The 21182-nt window shown below is 40.9% G+C and overlaps 1 protein-coding gene across 6 annotated transcripts in view; it reads left to right on the forward strand.

Moving 5' to 3' along the window:
- Cobl (cordon-bleu WH2 repeat protein) overlaps window positions 1-21182 on the forward strand; it is a 227255-nt gene that overhangs the window by 137832 nt on the left and 68241 nt on the right. For all 6 annotated transcript variants that reach the window (XM_021210378.1, XM_021210380.1, XM_029544956.1 and 3 more), the window contains one exon: window positions 19120-19258. In XM_021210378.1, coding sequence (XP_021066037.1) covers window positions 19120-19258 — 139 coding nt within the window. The remainder of the gene's footprint in view (window positions 1-19119; window positions 19259-21182) is intronic.

Below are 21182 nucleotides of genomic sequence, written 5' to 3' on the forward strand. Positions count from 1 at the left end.
AGGGAGAGGGAGAGGGAGAGGGAGAGGGAGAGGGAGAGGGAGAGGGAGAAGGAGAAGGAGAAGGAGGAGAAGAGATTAAAAACACAAGCCCAAGCCCTGGCTTATGATAGAAAATAGGCAAGTCATTTAAGAAAAAAATTCTTTTGTTTTGTTTGGTTGGTTTTATTGTTTGTTTGTTTGTTTTTGTTTTTTGAGTCAGGGTTTCTCTGGGTAGCCCTGGCTTTCCTGGGAGTCACTCTGTAGACCAGGCTGGCCTCAAACTCAGAAATCCACCTGCCTCTGCCTCCCATCTACCGGGATTAAAGGTGTGCGCCACCACTGGCTGACAAAAGAAAATTCTTAATGGACAATCTTAGTGTTAGATTTTAGGGAGCAGAGAGGAGGCAATAAAGGAGGCATAGAATGGGGGACTGAGCCAGATCCTTAACAGTTATCAATGCTATAGGTAGAGGCTGGTGTAGAGTTTCACCTCATCTATCTCTATAACTTTCAGACAAAGCAGTGCCTTCTTCTAAGTTGTTTGTAGGATGAAGAGATCTTACATTTCCCAGAAATGTAGCTATAAGTTAGTGTGTAACCTATGTTATGAGCAGAGGACATAGAGCATGTAAGACTTACACTTTTTGATGGGATTCACTCTTTTTATAGGTAGGGGAATGAAGCGTGGTGAATGCGCGACCCACATTATGTAACTGTATTCCTGTTGTCTCTGACACTCAACCACTAAGTGTGTTTTTACATTGCTTATATCCCTTTTCAAGGGCCAAAGACCGTGATGATAGATTCAGTTTTCTATGTCAGCATCCTTGAGATTTCCAGCGTGGTCGTGCAGGTTTGTACTCCCACCAGCAACACAAGAGTGTTTTTGCTCCACATCCTCACCAGCATGTGTTGTCACTTGAGTATTTGATCTTAACTATTGTAACTAGTATAAGGTGGAATCTCAGAGTTGTTTTGATGCATTTCCCTGATGACTAAGGATGTTGAACATTTCTTTAAGTGCTTCTTACCCATTCAAGATTCCTCTGTTGAGAATTCTGTTTATCTCTGTACCCTATTTTTTAAATTGAATTATTTTGTTTGTTGGTGTCTGACTTCTTGAGTTCTATATACATATATATATTGGATATTGGCCTTCTGTCAGATGTAGGGTTAGTGAATATCTTTTCCCAATCTCTAGGCTGCTGTTTTGTCCTATTGACAGTGGCCTTTGCCTTACAGAAGTTTTTCAGTTTCATGAGGTCCCATTTATCGTTTATCACTTGTTGATCTTAGTGATTGGTGTTATGTTCAGGAAGTTGTCTCCTGTACCAATAGGTTCAAGTCTATCCCCGCTTTCTGTTCTATTATGTTTAGTGTGTTTGGTTTTACTTTGATTCACTTGGACTTGAGTTTTGTTCAGGGTGCTATATATGGATCTATTTGCATTCCTCTACATGCAGACATGCAGTTAGATGAGCACCAATTGTTGAAGATGCTTTCTTTTTTCCATTGTATGGTTTTGGCTTCTTTGTCAAAAATCAAGTGTCTGTAGGTGTGTGGGTTTATTCTAGGGTCTTTGATTCGATTCATTGATCAACCTGTTTGTTTCTAAACCAATACCCTGCATTTTTTATTACTACTACTCTGCAGTACAGCTTTAAAGTCAGGGATGGTGATACTTAAGTTCTTTTATTGGACAGGATTATTTTAGCAACCTGGGATTTTTGCTTTTCTGTATGAAGTTGAAAATTGTTCTTTTAAGGTCTCTAAGGGATTATGTTGGAATTTTGATGGGAATTGCATTGAATCTATAGATTGCTTTTCGCACATATGTAGCAGATGTGCAGCTTGGTCTTTCTGTGGGTCCCCTAACAGCTGGAGTGACAGCTGTCCCTGAGTCTGTTGCCTACCAACCAAGGGAGCACTCCATTGACCTGTTACACCAGTGTTCACTTAGACTCTTTCCAGCCTTTCAGAGGAATCTACAAATAAAGAATAGTCCCAAAATTCTCTACTGAGCCTAGATCTCATATGAAAAAACTACAGTCAGTTTACCTCCATTGAATAGTAACAGGTTATATAACTTTTTTGTTTTAATTTCCACAGACTTTGGGAATAGGTAGATAATGTGTGCTTTGTTCAGTATTTCTTACTTCAGGATATAGTTTTATCGGTTAAATTAGAAATCATCCCTCACCCATTTCCTAGATGGGAACTTCTGGGATTTTATTTGTATCTGACGTGCTTGTTCACACAGATGTTGTTTGTAGTTACTTCATGACAGACTGTCCTTAGGAAATGCAACATACATGCATGCACACACACATATACATATGTACACACACACACACACACACACACACACACACACTTCACGTACTTACCTCATAAAAAAGGAACCCAGTGCAGACCAATGTAATGATTGCAACATGGTAGACCAATGGATTTTCTTTGTGTTACTAACAGGAGTATTGGTGAGGGGTTATCTCAAGGGATAGGGATGACTCAAAAGCAGGTGTATCATTAGAGTGTCCATTAAAACACATGTGACAGCTTATGAAAGTTACAGTCCTAGAACTAGCTCTCAGTACTGCTTGTAGGCATCTCTGCAGCCTGTGAATCTCTTCTCTCTGCAGTTCTGCTGCTGAATCTCCTCCCTGAGTAGTTGTTTAATCTTTTATATTCTGCTGGAAAGGCCCCTAATCCTTCAAATTTCTGTTCTTCCAGACACAGACCTTTCGTTTACCTGCTGAGTCTCAGGAGTCTCCCCTTCTCTTCTGGAGGGAATATTTTAATTAGAAGGAAATTGCAATGTATAACAACAAAGTCAAGAATAAACTGTAGGCTTATTCTCTGATAGGAAGAATAAACTCTCAAGTTCAGACTCCACAAGGATGACTACTCCACAAGGATGACTACCTCTGCAGTGCATCACTGACAACTAGGGTGCATACTCTATTTTTCCTGTGACTCATCGGGCCAAGTGAGATGCTCCTACATCAAAGATCAGGATGATATGTTATTGCTCGTTGTTCATCCTGCTTCACCACCCCCTTGGAGGGACAAGAAAACACAACACAGGAGCCCTTTGGTTTGGTTCCTGCCAGCCAATTTTAACTGAGAGAGGCATCATGTGGATCTCACTGGTGATGGCTCAGCAGAACAGGCTAGTGCTGAGAAGCCCATCCCAGAAAACTACAGTCTACATAAATATTATAAATAACCACAAACAAAAATCTTAAAAGAATTCTTGTTTCCTTATTGTGTCCTTTGACTCAGCATATTAAGGATTCGACATTCACTTTATTTTTTCCACTTCTGTCTTTCCTTTCTTCCCCGAAGTACTACTTGTCTGGGATTTTGCATAACCTCTGCATATGCTCCGAACACCCAGATGTGCCGTCTATGCTCCTAGACTTTGAGCAGCCTTCTAGGGACTCAGCAGCCCAGTCCTATATAGGTTAGGGTGGTTCCAAGTCACGCTCCTATGTCGGCTAATCCAGTCCTGAACCACAGCACTTTACCTCCTAGGTCTCAGCATCCTATAGGTTAGGGTGGTTCCAAGTGAAGCCCCTATGTTGGCTGGCACCAGTCCTGAACCACAGCACTTTACCTCCTAGGTCTCCTGAGACCTTTCTCGCACACTCGTGCGGCTTTTTGTGTGCTACTTCAGTGTGAAAGTAAGGATGATGCTTCAGCATCCTGCCATGGTTTAGGCCACTCAATCACATACCCATCGCTTTTCTCTCCAACTTGTGCTGCCATGACAGAAGTAGATGTTCAACCTCCCTCAGCTGGATCCTTGTATGCCTGGCTATCCCTTCTCCTAGGAGACTGCTCCTTCCCTGTGCCAGTTCTTTATCACCTTCACCCAGCATGATCCCTTCCAGCAGCATGGAACTGTATTCATCAGTTCACTCCACCAATCTTCCCTAATGTTGTGCCAAGTCCTGTACTGGGCATGGAGGAAACACAGGTAACTCAAGATAGTCCCTTTGAGGTTTCTACCCATTACCCTGACTCATCAGGTCCATAATCCCCAGGACCATAAGTCCTGCCCTTCTTGATCTTGTCTTATTCTCAGTGTTTGTTTCAACTTTCACATATAGTAAGCATAAAGTTATGGATTAAATGCATCTGTCCAAAAAGTAGCATTGCTTTGGTATGAACACTCATTCTGACAGTACTTTGTGAACATCCTGCATAGGCCAGGAAGTATTTCAGGGCAGTGGGTTGGCTACAGACTCCTCCCTTCTGACGCACAATGGGAGACCTGTAGATTGGCTGAATGCATACTGCTCTACCACTTTCTTACTTGCTCCTCAAACAAGGGCACTGTCATGTGAGAAGAGCAGTGCTACATACACCCTTGCTCAAATCCTCCAGCAGCTTTCTTGACCCTTCTGAGCTCCCCCCCCCCGTTTTGACACAGTGAAAATCACAACCACATCACTTCTTAGGGTCTATGTATTGACTAATCACAATAGTGGCTCATAGGAAAGTCTTGAGCACAGATCTTGCCTTGGTACATGGTAGGAGTTCAGTAAACAGTAGCTGGGTCTATTATTCTGTCTTTGTCAAGGTGGATAATGTGGTCTTTCTCTATCTTCCAGCCCCTCCTTTCTTACCTATAAAGTACAGAGCCTGCATGTCTGGTTCAGACACTGTGTTTCTTTCATGACATTTAGCTGGCTTCCCATTTATTTCATGCACCTATATAGCATTTTTCTAACAGCCTCTGTAGCCAGGGACCTTTGTGAGTGCTCATTAATTCTTACATTAGCTCTGTGGGGTGAGTGCTATCATGATCCCACTTAAAATGAGAAAACCAAGACACATAAAAGTAGGTCACAGCCCAGGCAGACCGGTTCCAACCTTGTTTGTCTTTTAGAGCAATTTTCTCTCTTTTTAAATACACTTTTAATTAAAATATGATATCACTTTTTCCTTACAGCTTTCTTCTAGTCCCTTCAGAGTCCCCTCCCTCCAAACTAGTTCCATGTCTTCCCATCCTCACTCTCAAATGAAAAGGCTCACTCTTTTAAAATTATTATTTCATGTAATTATGTATGAATATGCACAAATATATAAATACAACCTTTTGAGACTGGTGTGTGTGTGTGTGTGTGTGTGTGTGTGTGTGTGTGTGTGTGTGAGAGAGAGAGAGAGAGAGAGAGAGAGAGAGAGAGAGAGACTACTTTGTATTTGATAACGAACTAGGGACTCGTCCCTGAGAAAGACTAATTTTCCTCCCTGAGCAGTCATTAGTTGCTTGTCTGTCGTTCTTGCCTAGAGAACCCAGAGAGATATCTTCCTTTCCAAGTTAGCATGTCTATTGATACTGTACTTGTTCTGTTCTTCTTTACACAGCCGTTGCTAGGAGACTGTTTTGCAGCAGGCTTCTGCCCCTCTTCTGGGATGTTCCCTTAACTGTTGATGCAGCAGCTGTAGTATAGATGTATCCACTGGGGCTTATGGACTGGGAAATGGAAAAATGGGGTGGGAGAACAAGACTCTGACTTGGGGAGGGACAATACTAAAGGAGAAGGAGGGAGGAGAAACAAAAAGCACCTAGATGCTATGTGCCTGCGTGTGTGCGTATGTCTGTGTGTGTCTGTGTGTGTGGTCCCATATTCATGTTAACCAACAGCTATCGAGTTAGACTTAGGACTCACTCAACAGGAAAGAAATTATGTCTGGTAATAGAGCCCTAGCTAACTCTCCAGAGCTGGCGAGGCTGTAGATTAAGAGAATCCACTGTTGCCATTTTGCTAGACCAATATAATTCCTTCTCTAAATTCTAACTGTTATCATTATACCTACAGATAAATATAGCTATCACCCCTCATCAAAGAAGGTTCTCTTTACAGAAAATGGAGACCAGTACAGAAAACAGTGGGATAAACCTTGTTTTCCTATAGAATAGTTTTATCAATGTGTTTATGCTCAGGTAACCAAAACAGAGAAAAATACTGGCCTTTGAGAACCCTGTGTTCCCAGGGGAATCCTGATGTAAGGCAGGGCAGATCTGATGCTGAGGTGCCTCTGGATGTCCTGGTTCTCACCAGGCTGGCTGCTCTTGGCTACTGAAGAGCCAAGATTGAGATTAAGAAGTCTGTATCAACTGCTCCAAGAGGTCTCTGTTCTCTGTGTTTCCTGTACTCTCATCTGGTCCTCACAGGGACCAGGGGAGGAAGGCACTGTTTCTGTCCTAATTTTAAAAGAGGATTTTTTTGTGTATGGCTTATCCAATGTTGTTTGGCCAGTAGATACAGACCTCTAACCTGGACAGTCTGGCTTTCCTTCGTGCCAAGCACTCATCTCCTACCAGGCTTTCCTTGGCTGCTCTGGCTCATAATATTTGTGGATATGATCTTAGGAGTAGAATATTTAAAGGAAATTATATATAATAGTCATCTTGTAAGCATGTGAACAAAGTACTCTTCTATATAAATAATAATAATAATAATAATAATAATAATAATACTGATTATTCATATCATATATGTGCCATTCTCATTCAAACCACCAGGACACCTGTGTAGAGATGAAAGCTACAAAGTCTCACAGAAGACACATATGTGCTTTTAATTACTTTACATAAAGTTTCTATGGCATGCCATACCCTAGCAAAATATGGGGGGGGGGGAAGTCAAGGTGAGAAGCATGAAGCTGCATGTCTCATAGTGAGAATTCATATTTATAATCTTTTAATTAACATCTACTCTCCTGAAATGCTTTCTGACCTTGAGTTTGGTGCTACATATAATTGACACAATGAGATTAAGAAACTAAGTAACCAAATAGGCCCAAGGGAGGGAGCGCTTTCCAAGATTGAGCAGCCCGGTGCTCTCACTGTGATATCAAATGCACTTAGACTACAGACATTGTTCTCTATTAATTCTGAAAGCTGGAAAACCTGAGCTACAGGGGCTGAGAGTTAGAATATGATGAGGGATCTGCCCCCCTTCTAGTTTTATCTGACATCTGTCTTCTTGCTATGTCCTTAGCTGGCACATTATCTACAGACCATTTTGGGATCTGAAACTTTATAAAGGGCTCTGATTCAGCCCAACACCATGACCTCGTCACCCCTAAAGGCCCATCTCACTCCAGCCTAATGCCATCACATTGGAGCTTAGGTTTTCAGCACATGAGCCAGCCAGTCGGGAAGATGCAAAGTATTCACTGTGTAGCGAGGTGCAGTTCCCGGTTCCAGAGAGGAAAGGAGCATGCTCCACAGACAATTAGAGCTGGGGTTTGTGTTGTGCATTCTGAAAGAATGCCCTAATGAGATTTTTAAGTGTCTCTAAGCCAGAAAATTCAAGCACAAACTGGTTTATATAGTAGCCAGTCATGTGGAACATTAAGAAATCTAGTGGCTCGTAGTCACTTGCCACAGCGTTAGATGACAGATTTCCATTCAAGCTGCAGCTACTTACCCCAGGAGCCATTCACCCCTGGTCAGGAGGCCAACATAAAGAACAGCCAGAGAGATTCTGTTTTGTGCCCTTTAGAGACTGAATAACAACAGTGTTGCCCACTACTTAGCTGTAGAATGGAAGTCAAATTATCTTCTATAAGCCTCAGTTTCCCTGTCTATAAATTAAGGATATTAATTTATAGATTGGTGAGATGGCTCAGCAGGCAAAATACTTGTGACCCAAGCCTGATTACCTGAATTTGTACTGCAGAACTTATTTAAATGTATAAAGAAAAACAACTCTACTATATTTGTCCTTTAATCTTTACAGGTGTTCCAAGGCACACACATGCCTCTACATGTCTTATACCCCCCTATACACAAAGTAGTGTTAAATGTTTTTAAATTAGAGTAACTATCTCTTCAGATAGGGTCTTGAGGTGGTTCTCTGAAAAACACTTGACAACTTCAATAAATGTCTATAAATGTTTGTGGCTGCCATTGTTCATGTTTTCTTGAAATCTATAAACGTTTCTACTAAAACAGTCTTGAAGCGTGTTAAATCTCTAAAACCTTCAGGGGAACTCTTTTGCCCACTAGGACTTATCTTTCTTATTGGAGGGCCTTAGGCCTTGCCAAACCCTTTGTGAACAGGGTGCCTTAATTAGCTTAGTACAAGTGGCCTGTGACTGGAAGGCACCTGCTGTTCCACAAGTGCTAGCTGAGTGGGTATGATTGGCTCAGCAGAAGCATGTCAGTGGTGTCGTGAGGCAGCTTTGGCAGAGGCTCTGGACTTTAATGCTTCTCCAAATCTGAAATTAGGAGGGAGCAGAAACTGTCTTTCAGTAGGTGAAATTGCTTTTCCAAATTAGCTACGCCTGAATTGTTTTCTTGCTCCCCTCTCCTAATTAATTTTAGCTTATTGTGGGTGTGCGGCAGAATTCTAGAACCTGCCACTATGCAGACATCACTGGGAGCATAGAGACCTTCTGTTTACCAGTATGAATTATAGGGAAAAAAAAAATCTATACCCCAATTATGGCCCTCAAACCACAGTTCAGACAGCATTTCCAGACTAGGAAACTGTATAAACATTATAGAATTACCTTTCCTCCACTCTCCTTGAACATGTTGAGGTTGGAGAGTCTGTGTATCACTGGATCTCTCTCTCAGAGCAATGGCTCAGCAGCTTCTTCCTGATTAGCTGAAGATGTGAGTAAAATAACAGCATGAGCAAAGTCTCAGTGTGTTGGCTGAAGTCCTTGAGAAGCAGGACATGGTTTCTCATCTATATCCTCCTAGTACTCTGGAAGCTGATGCCGGAGGATGACAGTGGATTCACATAGACGGAGTTCTAGCCTAAGCTTCAGAGAGACTCCCATCTGAAAACCTAAGAAAAGAAGTAAATATTAGGATATAGCGGCTAGAAAATTATATAGGTAGGCAAACCCACAGTGTTGAATAATCACAATTAATGAGTGGATTATCTTAAGCCTAGCAGAAGTATTCTGGTCAAAAGGCTTTCAATGTTAGCAGCAACAACTTCAGTGGAAAATAGAATTACTGCCAGAGGCCAAACAATTACCCAAGAATTCCTCAGTAGTTGAGTACAAGGAAACTGCAGCTCCAGGGTGCTTGGCTCACGATACCACCAATGCCATGCAGACCTAGAAGTGCCTTAGAATTTAGAATACCATACTGTAGTTGATATTTCCCAAAACATTGCTGTTCACTTATTTGAAAGTGTGCTGGTGGTCTTTTACAAGCTCCGTGTGAGCTAATCATCAAGTGAGGGTTCTTTATGTTATTAATGTCATAAAACAAAAGCACAGAGTGTAATCTTCATCACTCTTACGTGTGCAGTTGTGAGGCTCACCAGACCCACAGTCTACTTCAGGCACCCACACCAGCTGCCTCTCTCCAATTCCGGGAGATCCAACACCCTCTTCTGGCTTCCCCAGGTACCTTCATGAATATGGTGTACCTTCAAACAAGCAGATGCATACACATTAAGTTAGGAAAAAATGAATAAGTCTTTGTAACTGTAGAAATTTGAGGTATATGCACCCTATACAGATCTCTCATTTTTCTACCTTGGATCAGCTATCTCCTATACCCCCAGCAACCACTATTCTACTTTTTGTGATTTAGAGTTTTGGCTGTTAGATGTCCCATGTAAATGGAATCATGCATTATGTTTTTATGACTGGCATATTCCATTTAATGTAATTTTCCAAAGGTTTATCTATATTGTAACTTGCTTTATATTTTCTTTGTTCCTTAAGGCTGAATGTACTTTTCATAATACATACAATGAACTTCAGAAATTTAGGTTGCCCATGAATCATGGCTATTTAAGCAGCTATTTGTATAATGGATATAAACATATTTATTTGAAATCTTACTTCAATCCTATTTGTATGTTTTAATGCATACACAAAATTAAAAGCACAGATTATATGCTAAGTCTATTTTAATTACTTGAGGAACTCCCATATATGTTTCATAATTATTTCACCATTTTTTATTAGTATTCTTGTTCTTGAGAATTTTATTCATATATACAGTGAAACACTATCATTTATTTTATTTTCAGCCTCCAACTCCCCATAAATACTCCCTTATATGGCCTGCTCCCAATTTCATGTTTTGTTTTGCTGATAACCTGCTAAGTCCCATTAGTGCTGACCATATGTTCATGGGCGTGAGGCCATCAGCTGGAGCATGGGAAACCAACCAGTGGCCATACATTAAAAGAAAAAAGTAGAGAAGAAGAATTCTCCCTCCTCCCACAGCTGTCAACTGCCCACTGCATCTCAGAGAGGAGTGAGACCTACAGACTACTCCCCTATCAGTTCCCAAATGATAGTCTGGCTGATGATGTCATCATGAGCAAGACTTGTGAACCAGGCCATGGCTGGTGTGAGCTCCTGGGTATGATAGACTTGTTGAGTCAGAAGTTGGCATTTCCTAGCACTGCATCCCATCTTTCAGTTCTTATGTTCCTTCTGCCCCTTCCTGGATATTCCCTGTGCCTTGGTGATGATTCGGAGGAGTGGGTTGAGAAATACGCTACATTCAGAGCTGAGCATTCAGTCATCTCTTCTTAGTCCTTTGACTAAGTCCTAAGACCATTGCAGGAAAAAGCTTCTCTGACCAAGGTTTAGGTAGAGAGCAGCCCAAGTCTATAAGTATAAACATAAATATTTCCATGACAATTTGACAACATGTACATTTAGCAAAATAACAGTAGCAGTTTTTTGTGCTAGGGCCTGTGACTTCTCCAGCTGTGGTCTTTTTCTTATCAGAATTACAGACCCAGGCATTGTCTCTTCTGGGACAGGCCTCATATCCAATCAGAATGTGGTTCATTAGCCAATAACAGTCACACCATGATCTGCACAAGTGGACACATCTTGCCTGGTGGGTCAGTACTGGCTAAGAACATTGATACCTCAATTCCCCTGCAATCTGCATGGCACCTTCCAGTACTATGAAACCTAGGTAGCATCTATGTATATTTTGAGATCAGTTTGAGATTGATTTTTCACTTTCTTTAGCCACAGTGTATAGTGTCTTAAGCAATAGAATATATACGTGTGTGTGTGTGTGTCTGTGTGTCTGTGTGTCTGTGTGTCTGTGTGTGTGCATGTGCGTGCTTGCATGCTCATGTGCTCGCGTGTGTGGGCACCTTTATAGTTTTGGAGAACTCTGGGATCTCACTGACCAGTAACTCCTAGGTAGGTACTCCATTCCCTGCACTGATTTTTATTAACTAATATAAATCTTTTGTGAGAGGTATTACTCAGCTCTGTGGGGTAATTCCATCTGTGCCCCCCACCCCTTTTCAGTTATATTTTGAAATCAACTTACTATTGATTTTACATAAAGCATTTTTTCATGTATCTGTAGTTTTGGTTAACCTACTATTTTCTCCTCTTCTCCAAACCCCGTCCCTCCCCCTCTCCACTTGATTATTTTATTCCCAATTTTACACTTTTCTTTTTGGTCACATGAATTTCACTATCCTTCCAATTATCCATTTTCATTGGATTGTAAGATTGTAGACTTTCGTGTGGTTACCCTCCCCTGTCCCACTTCTGTAGTCACCCATCCATTTCTTCTTCAGCTTTCCAACCCCCTTCTAATTACAATTCCCTATTCTCCTCCCCTTAACATATACATCTCCTCTATGTCTTATAGTCAGGATTTCTTATATTTTTGGTTGTGAGCCTAGCCTTTAATGGCTGAGCCATCTCTCCAGCCCTAGTCAGGATTTCTATTGTTGGGATAAAACCATGACCAAATGACACTTGGAAGGAAAGGGTCAGGAACTACAGATTGAAAACTACTGGTTTAAATGTTTTCTTTTTAATTTTTAAATAAATAACAATTGTGTGTCTTTATGAGTACAGTGTGATTCTTGATACATTGTAGAAAATGTTAAGCTAGTCATATCTTTTACCTCATCCCTTTGGCTATTTTTGTGAATGAAAAGTATTAATCATCTATTCTCTTAAGTAATTTGAGAATTTATGCACATTACAGTGTTAGAAACCATGGTTACCATCGGGCAGCATGAACATTTGTTCTTTCAGTTTAGCTAAAACATGGTATCTTTTGATTTAAATTTCCTCTTTCTCTCTCCCATAGTATGTATAGTCTGTGTTCTTCCACTGACAGACAGGTAGACTGCCTGTGTATGTTGGCTCTTGTGAGTAACACAAGAGAGCGAATATCCCTCCAGCTCACATGTATCTATTCTCTGCATATGTATCCTGAGCGGGAAGGGCTGGAACATGTGTTTCTATTCGATCAGCCTTCATGTTCAGTCTTTTTTAAAAATTAATTAATTAATTAATTTATTTATTTATTTATAGATATTTTCTTTATTTACATTTCAAATGTTGTCCCCTTTCCTAGTTTCCCCCTGGAAAATCCCCTATTCCCTCTCTCCCTTCCTCTGCTCCCCAACCCACACACTCCTGCTTCCTGTCCCTGGCATTCTCCTGTACTGGGGCATAGAACCTTCACAGGACCAAGGGCCTCTCTTCCCAATGATGATCACCTAGGCCATCCTCTGCTACATATGCAGCTAGAGCTATGAGTCCCACCATGTGTTTTCTTTGATTGGTGGTTTAGTCCCAGGGAGCTCTGGGTGTACTTGTTAGCTCATATTGTTGTTCCTCCAATGGGGTTGCAGACCCCTTCAACTCCTTAGGTACTTTTTCTAGCTCCTTCATTTGGGACCCTGTGCTTTGTTCAATAGATGGCTGTGCATGCTCATTCTTGGAAATGATTACTAATTCAAATTCCTTCCAGCAATAGCAATATTTCTTTTTTTCCATATCCTTCCCAAGTTATTTTATCATCTTTCAAAATAATCACCATTGTAATCGGTATGCTGAGGTATTGTGGTTTTCACTGTTATTTCCTTGATAATTTGACTTGTTGACCAGTTTTAATATTCTGTTGATATATAAAACAAGAACTGGTTTTGTTTGTTTAGGGTAGAGGTTTACACTGCAACCTATTTGGCATTAGACTTGTTGCAATCCTGCTTTAGCCTGCTGAACACTCAGATTACAGATATGAGTCATTATGCCTGGTTTCTTTTGACCATATGTTCAGACCCTTTGGCCATTGTTTAATTGAGATTAATGTATTGTTGTTAGTGTTTCTTATATAGTTTATATTTTGCATAAACTCTGTATTGGATTGGGTCTATGGTTTCAAGCATTTCTCCCAACTCATTTCTGATCTCTTATTCTCCTCCTCTTCCTCCTCCTCCCCCTCCCCCTCCCCTGACCCCCCTCTCCCTCTCCCCCTCTCTCTCCTATACAAATGTCCTTTAGTTTGGTCTGCTCATATTTGTTTCCTTTTGTTTTTGTAACCTTAACCAAGGAGAACAAAAATCAGAACATTGGTAATAAAATCTGAATAAGACTCAAGTAGACAAGAGTATATTCATGATTTAGATATTAAAAGTATTAGCGTTATTTATATGTATAACACCCAAATAAGTCTGCAGATTCAATACAATCAAAACTCCAATGTTGTTTTTCACAAAGACAGAAGAAACAATTCACAACTACAAAAAGAGCCCTAGTAAACGAAGCCCCATGCCGGGGGAGGGGGGGACAAACAGCTGAAGACAGCACTCTCCATGATTTAAAAGCACAGTGTAGTGTATTATAAAACTATTATAATCAAAGCAGCAACAGAGAGATCACATCAAAGTAGATTGGTGAATGAGATGGGACAGAAAGGTCACAAATACACTCACAGGTTTACAGTCACCTGACTTTCAGCAAAGCCACCAAGTGAACCCAGTGAGTAAGAGTTTTTTTCAATAAATTGTTCTCAAGAAACTGTACTTTCATGTGTAGAAGAATAAAATTGGACCTTTATCTCAGCCCATGCACAAACTTAGCTTAAGGTGAATTTAAAGACCTCGAAGTAATATCTGAAATGATGAAACTGTTTGAACAAACTATACAGAGAGCTCTGTGACCTTCGTCTGGGCAGTTATTGTTTTAGATCTCTATTTTTAGCAGATGGTTTTGTCAGTGGATTCTTGGCTGCCACTCTATTTTTTCCGCAAACCTTCCTACATAGCCGTCCCACCACTTCTGGTCTACCAAGGGTCTTCTGGGAAGCAAGCTCTCGTCCCATGGTCTGCTCATGTGCAGCATTTAGCAGTCCCTTCTTGATACACTGTGCCGATTCTCTCTAGCTTTGTCTTTGGACGGTTACCTTACAGGGTGTCTTTCATCTCCTTTACTTTGAGTTCATTTCTGTTGGAATCCTTTGATCTACCTGAAGTTTTATGTAGTGCGATTTTGATTGTTATTTCTCCAGTTAAGCCACTATCTACCCCTTCCCTGTCTTCTTTATCTGGGAGTTCTGTAATGCATACATCACTCCCTGCCATGTCATCTCATAGAGTACTCAACTTCCTTCTTTCTTAGAAAGTCCTCTGACTCAATCATTTCTAGTGGCATGCCTTTATGTTTGCAGAGCCTTTGTTCTCTGTGATTAGATTTGCTGGGTAAACCCTTAAGGACCTCCCAGCCTTGCTGTGTTCTGCAGACCCAGCCCGTCCTCTCTTCTTTGGCTTTTGTCTTTGTGTTCATCTTAAGTTGCTCACATAGTGTTCCTCATGCTGCTTACTCATTCATCTGTCTGTCTGGCCTCTTATAAGTCATGAAACTCTACCAAGAAAATTGCTTTTAATATTTTCAGGCCACCACTCTCCATTTCTTTAGGGTTATTTGTCTAGAGATTTAACTTGCCACTTCTCTCAGGATACAGTTTTCTGGCCTTTCGTTTGTTATTGTAAAGTGTACATTTTAAAAAGAGAAAAACAAAACAAAACAACCTGCACACAACAAAACCCACGAATCCTCCCAGATCTTAGAGTTTAGCATTTTATGGATGCAAAAGGGTAGTAAGTCCATCTGTAGATCTTGGGAACAGCTCAAACTTTTCCTGTGTTTGTATCTTCTCTGGCCTCATGTGATTGTTCCCAGACAGATACAATATTTATGATTTTCTTTTTTTCAAGTAGTATATAATTTTTTCCTCCCTCTGCTGTTGGTCTGTGGTACTGCAGGTCTCTGACATTGGTCTCCCTTGGTCTGGGTAACTCCCAGGTATCAGAACCGTGCCACTCTGCACTACCAGTCAAATGTGACCAAAACCATTCAATCATGCAAGCCTATATAGAAATCTAAAGCATCCCAGTCCCTTACCACTCTTGTAGTACCCCCTTAAATAATCCTTAAGCTGGTACTTACTTCTGATTGTGCCACGCTGTGGAAGCCTCCATTAGTGGCAATGCCAGGTCTCGGAACTCTGGATCAACCAGCGTTTAAATTTTTCTTTCTTCAGTTCCTGCCATCTACCCACATCCAAAAGACATCAGCTCCCTAAACGCTCTCCTGTCACTCCGGGCAGATCCAGTTCCTGCCTAGGCAACCCTTCTTGAAATCTGGAAAGTGTCCTTATGATTCCTTCTCCTTCCTCCCAAGGGAGATCTGAGCTCTGCTGACTTTGGGGGAAGGGATGTGGTACTTGAAATGAATTGGCTTTCTTACTCGGGTTCATGTGGCTGCTCTTTCTTGAGTGGTCTGGGTGCTGTGTCTTCCTAGCTGATCACAACCATTCTCATGAAAGCTTTGTGGGCCACAGGTGGATGTTAAGTCGCTGCTTCTGTAGAACAAGAACCAGGGCTTCATATACCTCCATCTTAATGTTGCAAATGATTTTTAAATTGGGATACATAAATTTGGACTCTGTTATCTTCACTCTGAATTTTACATCTTTACTCGAGAAGCTAAAATAAATGGACTTAATAAATTCTGAAGAGGAAAGGAAAAGATAAATATTGGGGAGAGAAACTTGAGAGTCTTATAAGGAATGTAGTTTGTAATAATGAAGACAAACTTCAAATTCAACTAAAGGCCTTGATGCCTCATTTGTCCAGCTTACTAACAGTAGCTTAGGCAAATGCTTAAAGTTTACATATACATACAGGATAAGGGGATGGAAGGAGGGGAAAGAATGATTATGAACATAAAAATAACAGCATGTGAGAGTATAGATATAGTAAGTAGCTTATGATTGTTTTATAATATATACATATAGCAAACCATCATCTTCAGCTCCTCAAATATATGCAATACTTTCTTATCAACTATACTTAGTAAATAGGAAAATATGGCTTATAAAGCAAATTAAAGTCTCCTTTTGAATTCCCATGAAACTGAATAATTTTTTAAATTATTTTTAAATATTTTTAAATAATGATTTTCAGGAGGTGCTATGATAAATGTCTGACAAAGTGGGGGCAAGTAAATATTTACTCCTAGGGAGGTGTCAGGCCTCAGACAGACCCAGAAACCCACTAGGCTACTGCATCTGGGGCAGACTCCATTGCACCCCAGAATACAGACTAAGCTGATGACTGGCTGTTACATGCCTGAGCAGGAAAACCATGTGACACTTTTTCCCAGGCAGCTATGCTCCCAACTGCAAGCAGGAGGCTTCAGACACCAGGCATGGCTAAGTCAACACCAAACAGATAGTGTGCTCTATACACACCAAGGGGGGCTCGGAGCCTTTTCCTCCCGTTCCACTCTGTACCTGAAAGCCCACCTTTAGGGAGGTCAGCTGAGACCCCTTCTGTGTGGGAAGGGCAGACTTAGGAGAGAAATCTGCACAGGTGGATATATGGAGCTCTTTTCTCTCAGCTAACCAGATTTCTGCCCAGATGCTCCAGGGAATCTTGTAATTGTGTGGATAGACTCTCTGCTCCAAAACAATACAAGTGGTCATCTAAAAAGCACAGATATTTTAAGACAGCTTAAAATGAGATTATCAGAGATAGATGGGAGACTAGAAGTAAAAGAAGAGAGACTTATAGGAAATACAACACATAAAGTTAAAGTTAATAAAAATAAAAATATTGTAATGCTATTGAGAAGAAAATGAGAGAAAATATACCCAAAAAAGAAGACCATATTGCTGATTTCAAAATAAGTAGAAATCTTGAAAATTAAATATGCTGCAACATACTTTAACACTCAAGAAAATTGGGCAGTCAAATAATGGAAATTTCCAAGAAAGAGGCAGGAACACTAGAGAAAAAAATGGATAATTGGTTCACGATCCTTTGCATTCGACTGATTTCCTCCATGTTCAGAGAGGAAAAACAGAAAACATAAAAGTAAGACAAACCCAAAAGGTAGAACTAGAACATCCTGCAGGCTGCAGGAATATAAATGCCTCAGAAAAGAGCATGCTGTGCCCCAGCATGGACTATCTGGGCACATGCAGAGGACTCTACAGGTCAGCAGCAGGGAAGGAAAGCATGCTGAAGACCTCACCACAGCAGGGTTGCTAGCCCAAGGGCACAGTGGCAGACTGGGAGCAGACAGTAGTTTGTAATTGTTTGCTTTTCCTCTGTACCCATGTCCAGTGTAATAGGATAAAGACATTTTTAAGTTCAAAGTCTCAAAAATCATGTACAGCTTGTTCCATAAACAGGAAATCTACAGAGTAGGAAAAATGAATTTCCTGGAAGTTCAGCTAGGAAGAGTGAGTTAGGTACCAAGTTAGTTTCCCAGGCAGGATGCAGGAGGATGCAGTGACGCTTCCTCTTCAGGGCTGGGCACGGGGCAACACGTAAGGACTTCATATTTTCTGTTGTTGAACCACAGTTGCTTTGAGGCAACAGAACCTGTTGATGAGAATGCACTACTGAGGGGCCAGATAGTAGATGCTGGTTGGAGAAGACAAGTCAGCCTTGTGTGTATAAGAACTAACTCGCTATCTTTTGGAGCAGCAGGTCAGAACACACAAATCAAGACAGTGTAGGAACTGTCCTATGTGGTAAAACAGTGAATTCTAAAGGAAGGTGTCTTCTGTGGATGCTACTGGAGTGGAATTGGTAACTAAGTGTCATTGACAACTAAGCTTTGAAGGGTTATTTGAGTTTGTTTGGCCGTCTTCTTATGCAAAGTATATCAAAGGACTTTGAGCACATAATGAGATTCTTGTGGTATATTACAGAGCCAGGAAATAAAAAGCATCACTTTTAAAAGAGAAAAAAATGAAAATTAGAAAAAAAATATGCCTATAGTTAGTACTTGTTCTAAACAAAATGATTTTTTTCCACCTTCTATGGGCATATACATTCACTGTTTCACCATAGCGGATTGAATATTTTACAATAAATATATATTAATGTTAATATTTATAAATGTATTACAGATATATACACACACCCCCTTCTAGTTAAGAAAGGAGGATTATTGTAGCTTAGTGCTGTGTCAATTCTGTGTTCTAATATTCATGAAGCATGTGTAAACTACCAGAGAGCACCCACATCAGACCTGTGGTACTAGTGGGTGGTGCATAGGTGCCAGCCCTGGAAAGCTCTAGTAATGGTTGGACAGGACCTTACTATGAGGAACTGAAGTCAGGAAAGAGTGGAGTCATCCTCTGCACTTATGCCCTTCCTTTTCAATGAATCTCAATCACGTGACATGAACCAGTTGTAACTTTGACTGCTAGGAGGACAGGAAAATAATTGAGTCCTTCAGAAGCAAAGAGTTGTGATCAGTGATCAGCAGGGATAACTGCCCATGCTGCTGGGCACAGCTGGATATCTATTCTAGATGGGAGACTGATATCCCCATCTTGGTCTAAAGGCCCCATATAGAGAGGCTTCACTGTGGGCCTAGATGCAAAGTAGGCATATGCAGCTTGTGCTGGTCCTGATTGTTCTTGGATGTCTGCAGGAAGAGGAAGAGTGGGACCTAAACTTCCATCTACACACACCTCTCCTATTTCAGGATGAATAAGTTAACTCTTTGTTCTTCAGTAAGGACAAACTTCATTTTCATATGCTAGGGAAGTCTCCAAGTCTCCAAAAAATCCCTAGAACATAGGCACTTCTTGTACAAAATAGGGAACTAGGGAATTTGGAACTATCCCTGCCACTTCAGGTCTACACCAAAGCATGAAAACCCACAGCTGCTTAAGAGGAGCATAATTGGACAAGCAGTGTGACAGCTCTCCTTTTATGGCCATGCCACCCAGAGTCTGCTTCTGAGGGGCATGCATTCCATGTGTGTTTTGCCTCTTACAGACCAACTAATCCTTTTACAGACCAGCTAATCCTTGCTGTCCTTTATTGTGCTTTCTAGACCTCCCTCAGCTCCCAGGCTGATCTCCAGAAGAAGAAGAGGAGGGCACCAGCTCCTCCTCCACCACAGCCGCCACCACCAAGTCCTGTGGTCCCCAGCCGCAAGGAAGATAAGGAAGAGAACAGGAAGAGCACAGTGGGTGAGTGAATGTGGCCTGCTCTGTGCATGTCTGGGATGCTTGCTTTAATACTCTTGTTAACCCTGGCAGTGGTGTCCTTGTTAACTACATTAACCAGAAAACAAGTATGCTAAAGAATGTCTGGAAATGACTAGCTCTGAATTGCCTTAATATCTTATTTACACTGAGGAAGGCATAGAGGATGTGAAGATAGTGGGGAGGGCGGAATGTGGTTAAAGAACGCAGAACCCCAGGAGACAGTGACAAGTGGGGCTCATGTGAGTGGCTGTGGCATGTGTTGCTGACTGGAGGATATCTGTAGAGGCTGTTTGAAAAGTCATCTGTCAAGCGAAAGACATCTTAGACCTCTCATGGTATATAGAATTTGTGCCTTCCTAACCTGAATGTCTGAAATCCGAAATTCTTCAGAATCTGAAACCATTTGAACACCAATATGATACTATAAGCTTGTACCATGGAGCTTGGTTTTATGAACAAAACTACTTTAAAATTACAGAAAATTACCTTCAGATTCTGTATATATGAATCATAAATGAATTTTATATTTAGACTTGAGTTCCATCACCAAGATATCTCATCATGTATATGTAAATGTTCTACAATTAGAAAAATCTGAAATCCAAAACACCTCTGGTTCTGAGCATTTGGATGACAGCCTATGAGTTCCTATTTGGAAATAGTCCCCATTTATACACTGCTGATATAGCTAGCAAAGCCCCAATGTTGAGAGTAAGAGAACCAGTATAGAGTCTTTGACACCTCTAAGCAAGGAGTAACCTGTAAGATCATCATACCCCACCCTTGTGTGCTACAGATCATGGGAGACAACACTAAGGACTGGACCTCCAAGATCCGTGAGCCTCAGGAGGCTCATTTTTATTTTAAAATCTCTTAGTATCCACTATTTCACTGTAGTAAGAATATAACCAGCCATTGCAGAGAAGGGATTAGAATTTGTGCCTTCCTAATTGGATTCTCTGGTTAAAAGTTCCATCAGAGCCCTGGCTGAAGCCATGAGCCAGTCACGGTTTCAGACAGTACATTGTTTCCCCATTGACAACAAGTCTTTAGCTCCACAGGGACAATACTCCCAATCATAAGTAGTTGCACTGTCAAATTCTTAAATGTTAATAAGGGTGAGTTTGCTGTTGGTCAGCATTCTTTGCTTTAGTACTTTATTTGTAATTTATTTCAGTACTTTATTTGTAATGCCTGGCATCTCATATCCTGAGAATCCATTATCCTAAGAAGTAACAACCTGTGTTTTATATCAGTTCTTCCCATTTCCCAGAGGAATATAATGTCAGAATATAAAAGACGGGGTGGAGAGATGGCTCGGAGATAAAGGCTCCTGCCCCCAGGCCTCATACCTGAGTTTGATCCTGGGAGCCTGGGGAGAGAACTTCCACAGGTTATCCTCTGACACCCACATGCAAGTGATGCCCAGACCCGTACTCATGTGTGTAAATGCATAACACTAACTAAACAGACAGACAAATAAATGAGTAAACATACATAAACTAAACAAGTGAACACACAAAGGTGTAAACAAACAGACACTAAATAAATAACAAATAAATAGAGTTCATTTAAAGAAGCATTCTTTAAAAGAGTGAAAAACACAATAAACAATTACCAGTTCATTTGAGCTGTACTATTTTATTTCATGATGAGATCCCCTCAAGCTCTCCTCCTCCTTTTTGAACAATCACCTCAATTTTAAGGGAGAAATTGTGGGAATGTTTTAGAAGTACCTACTTTAAGTATCATGTCAATTTGTTAAATCAGCTTCCACACCCAATAAACACCCCATTTCCAGTCAAGGAAGGACCAAAGCCTCATATTCCCTGAACCTGGGCCCATGCTGGACACGTGATCAGCTGGTGGCCATAGGTGCCAACAGAGATGTGAGACATATGACTAA

This window comes from Mus pahari, chromosome 13 (assembly GCF_900095145.1).
Source record: "Mus pahari chromosome 13, PAHARI_EIJ_v1.1, whole genome shotgun sequence".
Classification (NCBI taxonomy): Eukaryota; Metazoa; Chordata; class Mammalia; order Rodentia; family Muridae; genus Mus; species Mus pahari.